Source organism: Colobus angolensis, unplaced genomic scaffold, assembly GCF_000951035.1.
Source record: "Colobus angolensis palliatus isolate OR3802 unplaced genomic scaffold, Cang.pa_1.0 Scaffold101, whole genome shotgun sequence".
Taxonomy (NCBI): Eukaryota; Metazoa; Chordata; class Mammalia; order Primates; family Cercopithecidae; genus Colobus; species Colobus angolensis.
The window spans coordinates 6,181,941-6,200,082 of NW_012111031.1; the positions used below are offsets into that span (position 1 = coordinate 6,181,941).

Consider the following 18,142-nt stretch of genomic DNA (forward strand, 5'->3'; position numbering starts at 1 on the left):
GTCAGGTAGTGTCCTTTTCATGCTCCTTATAGATAAAACTGTCATGGCTCTAGCTACAGATGAGAATGATGTGAACAATTCTTTTTTAATTTTATCAATTTTGCCCCTTAAACTATAGATTGTTCTCTGGCAGCCGGTAACAGCTGACCTTATTGCGAAGCAAAAGGAAGTCCATTTTTTTGTAAATTCATCTGATGTCGACAATGTGAAAGCCCATTTAAATGTGAGCGGAATTCCATGCAGGTAGGCACTATTCAATGCATATTGAGTAGCTATTATAAACACCTACTACGCTCTTGACTAGGGTATGGTATAATTGCTTCCTGGAACAATAAAATGTATTAACCATGGCAGCATAGAAGTCTCTGACTGGACCGAATGGACTGGTGATAAAGCCTAAGGTCCAGCTCTGTGATCTTGGATAAGTGGTTCAACCCCTCATGACCTTGGTCCCTTATCTAAAATGCAGGTTAGACTCAATGACTGGTAAAACCTCTCATAGTTCGCTTTTCTCTGACAACTCTGTACCCACTCAGGGAGCAAAATTGTCATTTGCCTTGGTAGGCTTTGTGATATCTCCTGAAGAAGCAGCTGTGGGAGGGGATTTAGCTTCTGCTAATTCTTCTTCACAAAGACAGTGACCATTTCTGAATGTCTGGCTTTAAAAAGTGTAACAGGTGGTTGGACTCTGCAGAGATCTCGGGTTAGTCTGGCACTGCCCCTTACCACCTACGTGACCCTGGGGGAATTATTCACCTCTCTGTTTCCAAGTTTTGTATATTAAGGGTAAAAACAGCACCTACCATGTGGATTAGAAATGATTTCCTTTTCTTAAAAAGTGTATCAGGTGCAATTTCTGCTTAGAGTCTAGCCTTCTTCCTATGGAGTCTCCTGTCTAATATCTCCTCTCCATATCCACTGCCCAAGTGCCAGTACCTTCCTGGTGGCCTGGCCTCTTCCTTGAGACCATGCTCTCTTCTGTGTATCAATGGGTGCCCCCTGGATAATATGCTATGTTAATTATTAGTAATATATTATAGGTGTGTACTGTTTTCCAGGAACTGTGTGCTGAACCTTCCTATTAATTGACATTGTGTCTATTAATCTTTACTTAACCTCAAATAGTAGATGCAATCCCCATTATATAGATGAAAAAATATCCTTACTTATAAAGGAATTTTTCAAGGTAAATCAGAAAGAACATGGCAGAGTTAGGAGTCAAATTTAGACCTTTCTGACGTCAACGCTGCGGCTTTTATTTATTGGCCCAAATAAAAGTAAAGAACCCTTTATTACTATGACAGCTAATTTTCAACTTGTTCATCTTAGGTGATAGAATGCCTGAATTCAGTTAAAATATTTGCCTGGTTAACAAAAGAGGTGCTCTGAAGAGAACTTGAACGAGATGCCTTTCCTGTACTTCCCTTTTCCTGTTCTGTTTCTTTGGCTCTGCAGAACATCTGGTGCAGGTCAATGGGGAAAAAATAAGAAAAAAAAAAAAAAAGAAAAGGCTTTTCTGCTGCTTCTTCCTCTTTAACTGAAAACAGCATAATACAGTGATATTCTGGATTGAAGAAAGGTACATTGATCTATATGTTCATATAAAAGTCACTGAAGAAATCACCATTGAGTAATGTTGGTAATGGTGGGAAAGGGTGGTTTTTATGGAGGTTCTGAAAATATACCTAATAGGAGCTACTTTTTCTCTAGTGCCCATGTAGGCTCTACTGAAAGGGTTTCTCGATCAGTTTATCACAATGTGAGATGTCGTGCTTTTACCTTGATGAAATGCTTATTAGGTTTCTTAGTGATTTTTTTCTTCATGCTCACCTGCTATGCCTGCAATGCGCCATGTGGGAAGATCTACCCTCTGCTTGGAAACTAGCTTACTCTCTGTTTCTTCACCTAGTGTCTTGCTGGCGGATGTGGAAGATCTTATTCAACAGCAGATTTCCAATGACACAGTCAGCCCCCGAGCCTCTGGATCGTACTATGAACAGTATCACTCACTAAATGAAGTAAGCCATCACACAGCTCTTCAAAGCTACTATTTTCATTTAACCAGCATTGCCATTTCAACCAGGGGAATATCCAAGAATCATAACTGGTAGAAGATGGTAAAACACACACACACACACACACACACACACACACACACAGGTTAATTACATGGTGGTCATCTTCCCTGAGAAGATTGCATCATATTTGGTAAACTGCAGGATGTTTGTCTACAGCTAAGAATATCTCTAACTGGGCCGGGCGCGGTGGCTCAAGCCTGTAATCCCAGCACTTTGGGAGGCCGAGACGGGTGGATCATGAGGTCAGGAGTTCGAGACCATCCTGGCTAACACGGTGAAACCCCGTCTCTACTAAAAATACAAAAAACTAGCCGGGCGAGGTGGCGGGCGCCTGTAGTCCCAGCTACTCGGGAGGCTGAGGCAGGAGAATGGCGTGAACCCGGGAGGCGGAGCTTGCAGTGAGCTGAGATCCGGCCACTGCACTCCAGCCTGGGCGAAAGAGCGAGACTCCGTCTCAAAAAAAAAAAAAAAAAAAAAAAAGAATATCTCTAACTGCTGGGAGTAACACTTTATGCTATGGAACAACAGAAATTAAACAATAGGGGCTTTAATTAAAACTGCCACCAAAAATTAGCTCACTGAATTAAAGGAATATATTCATTTACATTTAATACACTATAACTAATTGCATTTTATTCATTAGAAGGAAGCTATTTAAACTAATAATAATAATAAAGCCTTTGTTCTAATCTTTAAGAAATTGGATTTTTTTATATCAGTACTTACAGGTTCCACTCCTTTTAGAGGGAACTTCAGTAAGGTGTTGATGTGCAGGTGAGACCTCAGCAAGCTTTCACATGATCCACTAAAAGCCATTTCCCTATATTTGTTAGTTGAAAGAATAAATTCGCAGCAGGACTTTCTTTTTTATATGGTATTCTCCAAGTAGTAAAAAATACCTTGATGCCTTTTTATAACAGTATGCCCCTATATTGCCTAATATAACTTTTTTTGTCATCTTTGACTAGGTGCCCAGAAACTATTAGGGACCACATCCATATTTTTCAGACATCTAAGACTTAGGTAATGAGAATCAATTTTATGTGTATAATCTTTAAAAGCATCTGCTCCTTCCCAGTTAATTAAGCAAGAAGTCAGTATGCTTCTAGAATGTGTGCCTGGTTGATTGACGGGGTCTTACAATTGTACCCTCCCCCCTTTTTTTTAAAATCTCTCCTACATCTATCTAACTTAGACCACCTCTCTCCAGCATCCATCAGCGGGACTGCATGAGCAAACTCGATGCAGAGAGGTTTCATAGGTGGGATGTGCAAAATACAGAAGGTGAAACTGTCACTGCTGTGATAAGTTTGGTGGGGAGAGGGGAATGCCATACACAGAAGTATTTTTAAATATTTGTCAAAACATATTTTAATTATTTTGTTCAAACAAGTTATGTTTTCTTACCATATCTTCAGGAAAGAGTTGGAATGACACAGGAGGAAAAAATAAGCACATGGCTCTATTAGTTTGTTAGGGCTGCAGTAATAAAATACCACAGACTGTGTAGCTGAAATCACAGAAATGTGTTTTCTCCTGATTCTAGAGGCTAGAAGATCAAGGTGTCAGTAGGTTTGGTTTCTACTGAGGCCTCCTTCCTCAGCTTGCGGGTAGCTGTGATCTCACATTGTTCTTCTTCATATGGCCTTTTCTTTCCTTTTTTTTTTTTTTTTTTGAGACAGAGTCTTTCTCTGTCGCCCAGGCTGGAGTGCAATGGTGCTATTTTGGCTCACTGCAACCTCCGCCTCTCGGGTTCAAGCGATTCTCCTGCCTCAGCCTCCAGAGTAGCTGGGACTAGAGGCGCACACCACCATGCCCAGCTGATTTTTTGTATTTTTAGTAGAGGTGGGATTTCACCACCTTGGCCAGGCTGGTCTCGAACTCTTGAGTTCAAGTGATCTGCCCACCTTGGCCTCCCAAAGTTCTAGGATTACAGGCATGAGCCACCATGCCCAGCCTCTTATGGCCTTTTGTTTGTGCACATGCATCCCTGGTGTCTCTCTCTGTATATCTTAATCTCCTCTTCATATAAGGACACCAGCCAGATTGGATTCGTGCCCACTGTAGGGGCCTCATGTTGACTTGATCATCTCTTTAAAGGCCCTATCTCCAAATACAGTCACTTTCTAACCTACTGGGAGTCAGGGATTCAACATATGAATTGGAGAAAGGGGTGTAACATTTAGTCCTTAACTATGACATTCTAGAAAATATCTTGTACTTCTCTTTCCACTCCTGCCCCTATTATTTTCTAAGAGGTTCATAGGAACCATAACAATTTTGCTCCCAGAAAATTCCTCTAAGTACTTCTTTCCCTTTGATCAGTGGTCTCTTGATCAGCCCTCCCTACAAGATGGCCTGGTGGGCAGCACAGGTTATTTTGTCATTGACTCACACCAGGAGATCTTAGATCATCCAGTGTAGGGAGAAAGAAACAAATGGCCAAAAATTACTTCTTAGAATGGCGAGAGAAAAGAGTTCTTCAAAGAATGTTGCATTACTACCCAAGCTTAGTTTGAGAAATGAATAAAGTCTGTCAGTTAAACTGCCTTCAGATTACACAGCCTCACGTGTTAGAGGAAATCTACTGAAGTATCAATGATAAATCAATTTTTTTGTGGCAGCTTTCTCAGGTGTATTTATGCCTAGAGGAGTAACACGGGAAATGGAGTTTTAAATAGGAAATTGCTGATGGTTACATTTCTGACACCCCAGACACTGACAGGATCAGTACTTGGTGGCAGGTGGGCAGGAGCCCTGAATTCTTGGCATGGGGACAACCACTCACACCTACCACTCATGCTGGTTATGCGATCTCAGAGAACCCAGGGATAAATGGTGCTCCAGTTTTTACCAGCTAGGATTGCTATTTGAAATCACCTCTAGAAAAGTTCCCAGAGACAAAGCCAGGATTTGATGGTTTCTGTCTCAGAAGGCATCATAGTTTAAGAATGGACCCTTGAAAGTTGGTCCACATTAACACATAACCCAGTTCAATCCCAGCAATCTCAAAGCAGATAATAATGCAATGCTTGCTTTGAAGTGGGTGCCAGCCTAAAGTCAGATTTTTGTTTTCTTTTTCCTTCCCCTATTATCTTGACAGAACCTCAAAAACGACTGGACTTCCACCCCAGAGAGAGGTCCAGAATCTGGGATAACTGAGTTTGTTTGTTTGTTTTTCCTCCAGATTGTCCCCACCTTTGCCTCTCATCATTCTGCCAATCTCACTGCACTTGCACAGGTCTTTAGTGGGAAACAGAGATGCTTCCCTTTATCCTGTGTAAAGACGGTACTCAGGGCTCCCTTCATCTCGAAAAGTGCATTTTTAAGTCCCATATCAAAGTGAACTTTTGAATGAATTATAACAAGAATTTCATACACAGGGGCAATGACTCAATGTGATGACTTTTAAAATAACTTTCAGGGGCCATAGTTTAAAGATTAACTTTTCCTAGCTCATTATAAGTATCTTAGCACTTTTTCACTCTTTCCCAAACCTTGACACTTATCAAAACTTTAATTTTATTAATGTCCCTAAACATCAGAAGAAACACCCTGCGGTAAGTGCTTTAGGTCCTCATGCATTCCACATGCAGAGGTTCTCCTTTCTCTGAAGAAGTTAGCTGCTTCCTTTGGTCAGGGAAATGCTTTGAACTTGCTTCGTGACTAACCTCTGGTTTCCATTTTGCTAGATCTATTCTTGGATAGAACTTATAACTGAGAAATATCCTGATATGCTTACAAAAATCCACATTGGATCCTCATATGAGAAGCACCCACTTTATGTTTTAAAGGTATGTTGTGGGGAAAGTCGTTGATCTTTCAATGTGAGGGGAAGGATTAATTCTCCAGTGGTGTTTGTTAAAACTTGAGTTTCTTTTCTTTGAGTTCTGAAAATATTTGCATTACAGGTGTTCCTCAACTTTAATACCTGGCTATTTAGGAGTTGGCTATTTTTCCCATTAATAATACAGTCTTGTCCTGGTCTGTATGTCCTAATCTCTTCCCACAAGGACACCAGTCAGTCTGGATTAGTACCCACCCTAAGGGCCTCATGTTAATCACTTCTTTAAAGGCCCTATCTCCAAAGACAGTCTCTTGGGGGTTAAGGGTTCAGTTCTAGATGAACCCCAGTTCTAGAATTCACTCTGTTTCTGTTTATGTGACATTAGATAAGCCCTTATAACATTTCCATAAAATGAAGGAAGTGGTGTTTATTGTTTTCAAGTCCTTGTTTTATTTTCTGTTACTGGACAAACACTATTTCTGTTAGTGGACAAACACTAACAGAAAATAAAACCAGGACTTGAAAACAATAAAATTAAAATTTAAAAAAGTGGTGCAGCTTTTTAATGCTAATTTTTAAAAATTGATACATAATAATTGTATATGTTTTTGGGGTACATGTGATTTTTTTCTCCCCCTCTCCCCACATGTGATGTTTTGATACATGCATACAATGTGTAAATCAGGGTATTTGAGATATCCATCATCTCAAACATTTATCATTTCTTTGTGTTGGGAACATTTTAAGTTTGTCTTCTAGCTATTTTGAAATATACAATAGATTATTGTTGATTCTAGTCACCCTACTGTGCTACTACACACTAGAACTTACTCCTTCTATCTATTTTGTCCCCACTAATCAACCTCTCTGTATCCTCTTTTCTCAGCCTCTGGTAGTCACCATTCTACTCTCTACCTCTATGAGATCAACTTTTTCCAGTCCCCATATCAGTGAGAACATGGTATCTGTCTTTCCCTGCATAGCTTATTTCACTTAACATAATGACCTCCAGTTCCATCCATGTTGCTGCACATGATAGGATTTTATTCTTTTTAATGCCTGAATAATATTCCATTTGTGTATATGTACCACATTTTCTTTATCCATTCATATGTTGAAGAACACTTAGGTTGATTCTATATCTTGACTATTGTGAATGGTGCTGTAATAAACATGGGAGTGCAGGTATCTTTTCGATATACTGATTTCCTTTCTTTTGGATACATACCCAATAGTAGGACTGCTGGCTTACATGGTAGTTCCATTTTTAGTTTTTTGAGGAACCTCCACACTGTTTTCATAGTGGCTGTACTAATTTACATTCCCACCAACAGTGTACAAGGATTCCCCTTTCTCTGCATCCTCTCCAGCATTTGTAATTGTCTGTCTTTTGGATTAAAGCCATTTTAACTGGGATGAGATGATATTGCATTATGGTTTTAATTCACATTTCTCTGATGATTAGTGATGTTGAGGATTTTTTCATATACCTGTTGGCCATTTGTGTGTCTTCTTTTGAGAAATGTCTGTTCAGATTCCCTTCTCATTTTAAAAATTGGATTATTTGTGTTTTCCTTTTGGATTATTTGAGTTCCTTATATATTCTGGTTATTAAATAGCTTGCACATATTTTCTCCCATTTTTTTTCTTTTCACTCTGTTATTTCCTTTGCTGTGCAGAAGCAAGTTTTCAGTTTGATGTAATTCCCTTTATCTATTTTTGCTTCTGTTGACTGTGCTTTTGAGATCTTACCCCAAAAAAATCTTTGCTGAGACCAAAGTCCTGAATTGTTTTCCCAATGTTTTCTTCTAGTAGTTTTATAGTTTCAGCTCTTACATTTAAGTCCAATCTGTTTTTAGTTGATTTTATATATATAGTGAGAGACAGGGATTTAGTTTGAATTTTATGAATAAAATTTTTCCCAATACCATTTATTGACAATACTGTCCTTTTCCCAATGTATGTTCTTGGTGGCTTTGTTGAAAACGAGTTGACTGTAAATCTGTGGATTTATTTCTGGGTTCTCTATTGTAATCCATCGGTCCATGTGTCTGTCTTTATGCCAGTACCATGCTGTTTTAGTACTCCAGCTTTGCTCTTTCTGTTCAGCATTACTTTTTGGATTTTCAAGATCTCTTGTGGTTCCATATGAATTTTAGATTTTTTTTTTCTCTTTCTATGAAGAGTGTATTGGTGTTGACAGGGATTGCATTGAATCTGTAGGCTCCATTGGGTAGCATGGACATTTTAACAATATTAATTCTTAAGCCCGTGAGCATGAGGTATCTTTTCATTTTTTTGTGTGTTCTCTTCAGTTTCTTTCATCAGTGTTCTATGATCTTAATTGTAGTTCTTTCACTTCTTTGGTTAGATTTATTATAGGTCTTTTCTTTTTTTGGTCATTGTAAATGGTATTTCTTTCTTGATTTTTCTTTTAGGTTGTCTGCTATTGTTGTATATAAATGCTACTGATTTTGTGTGTTGATTTTATAACCTGCAATTTAGTTTTTTGGTGGAGGCTAGGTTTTTCCAAATATAAGACTGTGTCATCTACAACCAAGGATAATTTGATTTTTCCCTTCCCATTTAGATGCCTTTTATTTCTTTATCTTACCTGTTTGCTCTGGTTAGTACTTCCTGGTACAACTTTTGAAACTAAAGTAAGACCAGGACAACAAATCCCAGCAAGGGACAAACAGCAGGAGAGGCTGAAGTCCTTTGCAGTAGGGCTATTATGATGGTTTCTACTCCAATTGCCACCCATTTGGTTATATATGTTCAGTTGCAAAATGTTATGGAAGAGAAGTTGATTAATCTATCTTGGATTGGATGTCTTCTCTCTTGAATAAATTGACCTTAGTAAAGGTCAGTGAACATAGCCACAGCCAGATCTCAGCTCACTGCAAGCTCCGCCTCCCGGGTTTATGCCATTCTCCTGCCTCAGCCTCCCGAGTAGCTGGGACTACAGGCGCCCGCCACTACACCCGGCTAGTTTTTTTTTTTTGTATTTTTTTAGTAGAGACGGGGTTTCACTGTGTTAGCCAGGATGGTCTCGATCTCCTGACCTCATGATCCGCCCATCTCGGCCTCCCACAGTGCTGGGATTACAGGCTTGAGCCACCGCGCCCGGCCTCTACCTCTTTCTCTTAAAGTTCTTTTTAAAAAGCTCTGGAAAATAATGTAGTCACTAAAAATGTACGTTTAATTTAGTAACATATAATTTATGCACAGTATCCCAACATTATCTAAATTGTGATAGGTGAGCTTCCAGTTATTCAAAGATAAGACTTTGGGTTAGGACTTCTCAGTTTTAATCTGTCGTTTACAAGTACTTGCAATGCAGACTCAAGGCAGACATACGAAATGTCGGATCCCCTTGGTCATTGAGTTGGTCAATCAGATTGGATCCATGTATCATGGCATATCCACCCATGACATTTGCTTTCAGCCATGCTGTGTGTAGTCCTTGGAACATGCTTATCTGGAACCTGTACACGTTGAAAAATCATGCATTCTGGATGGTTTGGTCCTACTCTTACTTGATCAAGGATGTGCATATAATGTGAGTCTCTGGGATTTTGCCAACTTTTCAGTGCCAGAACCAGTGCCAAGAAAATTGGCCCAGGACTTAGAAAGGTCAAGTAGACAACTTAAGATTTTCTTTACATTGAGTAGAATAAGCTAGGTACTTCTCTTTGACTATACAATTTGACGATTAGTGGCCAATGCCATTGGGCTTTCTTATTTACTATCTTGTTAAATATTGCTAGCTCCAAGTTAGGAAAAAACCTCCTGGAGTGGTTCAAATGACAATCTAAATATCTAACTCGTTTTTTTTCTTGTTTTGGAATTGCAAGTCTACATATTTGTTTGATTTTACAACACTCTTCTCCCTTCCCTCTATACCAGTGGTCCTCAACCCCTGGGCTGCAGACAGTTACCAGTCCATGGCCTGTTAGGAATGAGGCCACACAACTGGAGATGAATAGCCAGTGAGCAAGCATTACTGCCTGAGCAATGCCTCCTGTCAGATCAGCAGCAGCATTAGATTCTCATAGGAGCACAAACCCTGTTGTGAATGGTGCATGCAAAGGATTGAGGTTGCATGCTCCTTGTGAGAATCTAAGGCCTGATGATCTGAGGTGGAACAGTTTTATCGCCAAACCATCCCAACCCCTGATTCCACCCTACCTCTTCCCCATCCATGGAAAAACTGTCTTCCATGAAACTGGTCCCTGGTGCCAAAAAGGTTGGGGACCACTGCTCTATACCCTAAATTGTGTTGTAGCTCACTTTTAAAGGCAAATACAGTATGATTAATTTTGGAGGTGTTCTTGATAATTATTCTAAAGACATCAAAGGCTATCATTGAGAAAAGGTTGACAATTCTTATTCCAGAGTTAGCAGCTTGTATTAGTCCATCATACAAAGCCTCTGTCCCTAGATTTATTTGCTGGTAATCAGTTCATGAGAAGTTAGATGTATGCTTCTTTTTGTATGAAATAAAGAAATAATCCACACCAAAAAAAAAAAAAAATGCACTCAGAGGAAAGTCTTGAGGGAGTTTCTGCTCCTGGTGTGTCTCTACACCTCTCAGGTAAGATTGCCATCCAACTCACACCCATTTACCTCTAAATGAAGCATGAAGATACAGCCCAAATCATTAGTTCTCTGGTCTCCTCTTCTAAACTTCCACATGCAGCTCTGACATGACTGCATAATTGTGGGAGGATAAAAAGTTTTAAATCAGAGTCTTGGCTTCAAACTTCAGTTTCAATTCACACCAGCTTTGCTACCTTAACTAGTGTCACTTAATCTCACCAGTGTTTAAATTTCCATTGAGAATTTTCAAAGAAATGCAGAACAATTCATATCTCAGAGATTTGCTGAAACTATTAAATATAAGCACTATATAAATGAAAGTTATTATCCTGAAGCTTATTGTTATTGTTTTTGCTACTTTTGGGGTTTCTTTGAGCAGGTTTCTGGAAAAGAACAAACAGCCAAAAATGCCATGTGGATTGACTGTGGAATCCATGCCAGAGAATGGATCTCTCCTGCTTTCTGCTTGTGGTTCATAGGCCATGTAAGTATTCACATTCTCTTAACCATATTTCTCAATATGGTGCCCAAGATCACCTGTGTCAGACTCAACTGGGCTGTTTATTAAAATGCATTTTCCTAGGTCACATCATGAAGCTTGGGGAATCTACAATTTTCACAAGTTTCCCAGGTGACTTTTATGCATTAATGAGTTGAAGAACATGACTTCAAGCATTTAAATCACCCAAAATATTGTTGGTCTTTTTCCATTTCTGCCTGGAGCTGAACAGTGAAAAATGATTAAGAAATAGTATATTGATTATAATATGTTAACTAAGTAGAGGAAAGGACTGAAGGAATTATCTAAGTTGGGGCCCAGTTAATTTATTTCTCTTTTGGTTTTAATTATCCAGACATCTTTTGCCACTTTTACCCTTGGAAATTGAACATAAGCACAACATTACAGAGGTGAAACAGAGTATGTTTTCTCATATGTCATAATAGGGAATTTTGTCCCTGAAGAAGGGTTTTGCATCAAAAAAGCCATATATAAGACAAATCGTATGTTGGAAAGGTAAAAGATATAATGACTATTAACCTCCCTGATAAATGAAAACACTAAAAATTATGCTTCAAATCCTATAACATGGGCATATATGTTCTCTACACTGATTTCTACAAAGAATCATTGCCACTGGAAAAATAACTCAAAATATGTGTCTTTCTGATAATGATTTTTGTAGTCTTGGCATTCACAGATACACAGTAACAGAATAGATGAGTTAGGAAATTAAGATATTGGTACTTATTAAGTACATCAAGATAAAATTGTTTCTGCCTTTGCTGGACCTTGACAAATGCAACATCTCTATTTGCCTTCATTCACTGTGAATCTTCCATCCTCCATCCCCCATGGATGGGAGCTGCAACCTCCCTGAGTCTACTGGAAATTCCCAAACATCATTGGTACTATCTTGGCCAAAAGAGGATGATTCCAACTGATCAGACCCTTAACATATCCCAGTCACATCATGATCTGGAACCTTCCCCAAGTTGAGTAGTTTGGTTATTTTAGGTAGTGAAGGGAACAGCAGTTAATAAAGAGAGACGGGTACAAAGTAGGAGAGTAAGAACATTTATTTTCCATTCCATCACTGAACATGAGAAGGGCCAAGAAGAAACTTCCATTCACATTGGCTCTAATTTATATTGGTGAGGTTGTCCCTAATTACTGCCCTTGTCATCCTGACACCTCTGCCCTCCTATTAGATATCCTACCCTCTACCCAAGCCACTTGCTGAATCTTTGTAAGATTAAATTATTTAACCCACAAATATTTATAAATTGTCTATGATGTTTCAGATCTGGAAATACAAGGATGAACAAAATATAGCCCAAGGATCTTATAGCTGAGTATTTTGCTCTAACAATGTGAACCTGATTTGTGTAGCCCAAAGAAACATAATCAATAAGGTCTTTGAAAATGGACATTTAAACTCCATTCTCACCTGCCTAAAACTAATTCAGATCATCTGACTCTCTTAGTGTTTCAAAGCACTGGAGGAGGGAAAGTAAAAGAAAATATTTATCTTTCAACAATTTTGAAGGTAGGTTTTATATTCAAAAACGAAAGCATCCAAAAGCAAATTAAAATCTTAGCTTTTAAGTCTCTCACTCTTTTCTGCAACTCAATAAGGATTTCAAAAATCTTATAGTCTAGTTTCAGCAGAAATCCACTACACTACCCTTTGAGAAGCTTGAGGCCAGTCATTTCTTTCTAAGCTTCTCATTCACATACTCTCAGGAGGCAAATTTAGATCCTTCTCTTTTTGCAAAGGCAGAGCTGAGACCAATTTCTGCATGGCTGCATCACCAAGCCAAAATCCAGCACAGGGGCTGGCACATCGTAGGACCTAGTGAATATATGTTAACCATCACAATTTGCCAAGTACTTTTTCTGCCAAATGGCTTTTCTCACTGCTGACCTCCTGCCAAATCTCTGCCCTAGAAAATTCTCATCTAATTGCACACAAAATTAGAGCTCTACAACCTCAGGGCCTTCACAGAATTCTCTCTGTCCCTCCTCACCACAGGTGACACATAACCTAAGGACACTGCTCCCTGGTGGCTCCTTCAAGTAGAGGGGCTGCTCTTTCTTTCACATCACCATGTGCTGAGAGCCCTGGTGGAGTGGATCAACATTCTCCTGTCTTGCCACTACCAATGATTCTTCTCTTCTCAGAAACTTATATAATCTGGTTGCACTCTTATTTTATTGCTATCATGCATTGACCTTTAGATAATTTCCTGGTACCTGGTTCTTGATTCTTTTTTCTCCTCCAACTCTTGCCATCATTCTGAGTGAATTCAAAGTCCAAATTTGAGAGTCACCTAACAACATATCTTCACAGAAGGATTCCTTGTTCTCTCTTCTACTAAACCTCATCTCAACTCCCCTTTAGTAAATTTCTCCTGTAGCCATCCTCTGGATCTCAGAAGTAATGTTTTGCTGTTCCTCAGACCCAGAATATGGCCATGGACAACAACAAAGAAGGTTAGAAGAAGCCATCTAGGAATATAACTTCTTAATTTCCTGTCTTCTCTCATTTCTCACCCCTACTATGACTGCTTTTTTTTTCCCCCAACTTTAGTAGATTTGTAGTTCCTACATAGATCTACATCCTTTTAATTTATCAGTCCCTTTCTAGGAATACTTTCTTCACTAACTAATTGGTCCCATCACAAATTCACCCCGACCCTCAATTTCTTGCCCCCTGACCTGCTCTTTAGGAGTTCCAACCCCAAACACTCCACAGAATTAACCATCCTTTTTCTGAGCCACCTTCTACATCTTGCCATTATTTATTATCATACTTATATCAATAGCATTGAATTGCTGCTTTTCCCTTTCCAACTTATCACTTCTATTAGGGTTTTGAAGGCAGAGACCAGCTCTAAAGTAATTTTTTTGTTCCCCATAACCTGGTATATTGTTTGGTCAACATAATTGGTGCTCAATATCCCCTTGTGGAATTTGAAATTTAAATTAATGTTGCAGGTTTAGGCTGACATACAATTTTGGGTTCCAGAGAGTATCTAAATAGTACCTACTGTTGGGATAAATACTTTATTGTCATTGGCTATGGTTCAAACTATACATACATATATAGAGATTGGAGTAAAAACTGAGACAGATAGCTCTCTGATATATTTGTAATGGTAACATTTTGTTTTAAAATTTTCCCTTCGTGTGTCTTATATATATATATTTTTAGCAACCCCATTAACAGACCTATGTGTCTTTATGTACTAATTTATTATCTGTCAAATGGTCATTGGTTAATTTCTAGGTAGGAATTGTCATTGTTGTTGTTGTTGTTTAGGGCCACATTAAAGGCAAAGCTTGAGTGCACCCCAGGCAAAGTGAGAGGAAGAGTTGAGTAATCATTGACTACAGGCCAGCTGATGGGAATCAATCCCACCCTCTCATCACTCACACAGTCTTACACTCTTCTCCATTCTCCTCTATTCTCATCTTGTTTTTCTTTTATACAGAGGCTTCTCAATTTATGGTGGGGTTATGTCTCAATAAACCCAATAAACAATCACAACTGAAAATATTTTAAGTAAAAAATGCATTTAATATACTTAATCTACTGAATACCGAATATCATAGCCTAACCTTCCTTAAATGTGCTCAGAACACTTACGTTAGCCTACAGTAGGGCAAAATCATCTAACACCAAACCTAATTTATAATAAATTTGGGATATGGGATATAAATGAATATCCCATATCATGTATTAAATACTGCACTAAAACTGAAAAATGGAATGGTGGCATGGGTACTCAAAGTATGGTTTCTACCAAATATGCATTGCTTTTGTGCTATTGTAAAGTCAAAAAATCATAAGTGAAATCATTGTATATTGCAGACCATCTCTAGTAGGACAGGATTTCCACTATGTTACTTGCCATGTTGGTAAATCGTACCTTCAACAAATATTTATTTATTGTCAGGCAAAATTTCTTCAGCCACTTTGAAAAACAATGTGGAAGTTCCTCGAAAGATTAAGTGAAGAGTTACCATATGACTCAGTAGTTCCACTCCTAGGTGTATACCCAAGACAACTGAACACCTATATGTTTACAAATGATTATAGCAATATTATTCATAATAGTCAAAAAGTGGAAACAACTCAAATTTTGTCAACTTATGAGCAGAAAAACAAAATGCAGCATATTCATGCAATGAAATGTCAATCAGCAATAAAAAGGAATGAAGTACTGATTCATGCTACAACATAGATGAATCTTGAAAATACTATGCTAAGTAAAAGAAACCAGACACAAAATGCCACATATATTATTCCATTTCTATGAAATGTCCAAAATGGGCAAATCCACAGAGACAGAAAGTTCGTTAGTGATTGTCAGAGGCATGGGGAAGTGGCAGGAGGGAAAGGGGAGTGAGTTATAATGGGCATAGGTATGGGGATTTTTTAACGATGAAGTGTTCCAAAAATCAGATACTAGTGATGGTTGCACAACTCTATGAATACACCAAAAACCACTGAATTTCACACTGTAAAATGGTGAATTTCTGGAATGTAAATTATATCTCAATAAGCGGTTAAAGAAAAAATGGGCACCCCTTCCTTCGGGATTGTAGCTATAGCTACACTTGAAGGTGTGGCTTGGCACACAGCACAGACTGTATCTCAGCCCTCACTCACTCCTTCTGTCTGGAGTCCTACCTATTAGATAAAGAAATAGGTAACATTGCTCTGGGCCTAACATTGGTCATCTCTCAGAGCATAACTTTTTGTGGAAAAATTCCCATCCAACCAGACAGAGGTAAAGGTAGGAAGGAGATTTAAAAAGGGAAGCATAAAAAGAAACTCATCATGCTGCATCTATTAAAAGTTTAGGCCATGCTGTAGAAATGAAAATGAGAAATCCTTTATTATTTTGAAAGGAACAGGCTCTCCTAATATTTTTCTAATAATGAATGCTATATGATTACTGAAAAGTGATGCTAACATAAATTTATAAATTTGTAGCATAAAAACATATTTAACTGGTTGCTCAACTATTTAAAACATGGCTTCCCTGGAAACCATCATTCTCAGTAAATTAACACAAGAGCAGAAAACCAAACACCGCATGTTCTCACTCATAAGTGGGAGCTGGACAATGAGAACACATGGACACAGGGAGGGGAACAGTACACACCAGGGCCTGTCGGGGGGTGGGGGGCTAGGGGAGGGATTACATTAGGAGAAATACCTAATGTAGATGACAAGTTGATGGGTGCAGCAAACTACCATGGCACATGTATACCTGTGTAACAAACCTGCACGTTCTGCACATGTATCCCAGAGCTTAAAGTATAATAAACAAATAAACAAACAAAACAAAACATGGCTTCCTTCATTCTACAAATTTTGCTTCCTTTTCATTAACTTTTTATTTCTGACCTACAGTAGATTTTAAAATAACATTTTTCTTTCCTTTCTCTCTGATTTCATAAGTATTTCTTCATGGCAAAGAACTTTAATGTGACTCTTGTGATTGTTCTAGGGAAATATGAATATAATATTTTAAACATTTAAAGGGAAAATAGTAAAGTTTATAAAAGGCTTGTTTTTATTTTGTTAATAATAAAAAAGACATTTCTTAACAATGCCATGAGTATACTTTAAGGCAACTTAAATATTTATTGAATTGTAAGCCAAATTAAATATTTAATGCAATTAATTGTGAATTAAATTAAAATACAGCAATGTTGCCACAAATTAAGATTTTAAACCAAAAGCTTTGTCCTAGGTGAAATGATTTGACCAGCTAAAATTTGTCTTTATAGTTCTCCTGCCTGTACATTTTGGCATTTTGGGGTAAATTTCTCAGCCACCAAATTTGGATGCCATTGGATCACATTGTAATATGTGCCGCTAAGCTGGATGACTCTAAAGTAGAGAGGAACAAGTTTGAGATGACGTTTGTCAGGAATTCATAGCCAGTACCTAGGAGAAGCTACCCCAATTCTGAAGCTAGATGATCAAATGCTTGGGAAACACACTCAATTCTAGCAAAACTTGAGCTCCACAAGTTCTAAGGACAATGTAGCAAATATCAGGTAATCACATCTGGGGATAAAATATGGTAGGTAGTTTAAGCTCTGATGAACATGAATTACGGAAAAAGGAGCTACACTAAATCTACATTTTTGTTTCCTTAAATCTTCGTAGTGGGCTCTATGGCTTCAATAAAGAGTTAATATTATTTCTTAAGGAAAATTTAGGAAGTTTATGGTTCGATTTTCTGCCTTCATTAATTAGGAAGACTGTACCATGTGTAAGGCATTTATTACCACTTTGTAGCAGAGTACCTTAAGTTCAGTTCTTTTGAGGAATTAGCACTCTTTCTGAAAGTTAAATCTGCAAATCTAAACATGCCAAATGACAAATTAAAACACACACACACACACACACACACTAAGTTTAGAAGAACTTAAAACAGATCTAATTAAATATTCTTCATTTAATTTGCAGATAACTGAATACTATGGGATAATAGGGGAATATACCAATCTTCTGAGGCATGTGGATTTCTATGTTATGCCAGTGGTTAATGTGGACGGTTATGACTACTCATGGAAAAAGGTAGGAGAAAAGGCAAAGAAGACAAATCATGCTCTCCTTGGAGATATAGGATACATAGGTTGAATTATTCATAGAAGTCTGGATCTAAGCATAATGGCTTTATTATTACATTTTTTAACTTTTATTGTGGAAAATGTCAAATATATATAGGTGTACATAATTGTGTAGTCAACTTCTATCTACCCATCACAGAGCTTCAACAATAATTAACTCATGGCCAGTCTTGTTTCATCTGAATTCTCTCTACCCACTTCTACCTTACTCATTTTATTTTGAAGTAAATCCTAGGTACCATATCACTTCATCAATAAATATTTCTGTATGCATTTCTAAAAAAAGAACTCTGAAAAAAATAATTACAGTATAATTATACCTTAAAAACTAACCGTTTCTGAATACCATAAAATATTGCCAGTATTTTCAATTGTATTATAACTTTTTTTTCTTTTTGAGATGGCATCTCGCTCTGTTGCCCAGGCTGGAGTGCAGTGGCATGATCTTGGCTCACTGCGACCTTCACTTCCTGTGTTCAAGAGATTTTTCTGCCTCAGCCTCCCAAGTAGCTGGGA

General features: G+C 38.0%; 1 protein-coding gene across 2 annotated transcripts in view; it reads left to right on the forward strand.

Annotated features, from left to right (window-relative positions):
* The window catches only part of CPB2 (carboxypeptidase B2 (plasma)), a 52,865-nt gene that overhangs the window by 21,667 nt on the left and 13,056 nt on the right, over nucleotides 1–18,142 (forward strand). The window contains exons 3-7 of one of the 2 annotated variants that reach the window (XM_011939905.1): nucleotides 119–243; nucleotides 1,910–2,018; nucleotides 5,771–5,872; nucleotides 10,847–10,951; nucleotides 17,463–17,573. In XM_011939905.1, coding sequence (XP_011795295.1) covers nucleotides 119–243; nucleotides 1,910–2,018; nucleotides 5,771–5,872; nucleotides 10,847–10,951; nucleotides 17,463–17,573 — 552 coding nt within the window. The remainder of the gene's footprint in view (nucleotides 1–118; nucleotides 244–1,909; nucleotides 2,019–5,770; nucleotides 5,873–10,846; nucleotides 10,952–17,462; nucleotides 17,574–18,142) is intronic. The other variant, XM_011939912.1, reaches the window with a different exon arrangement.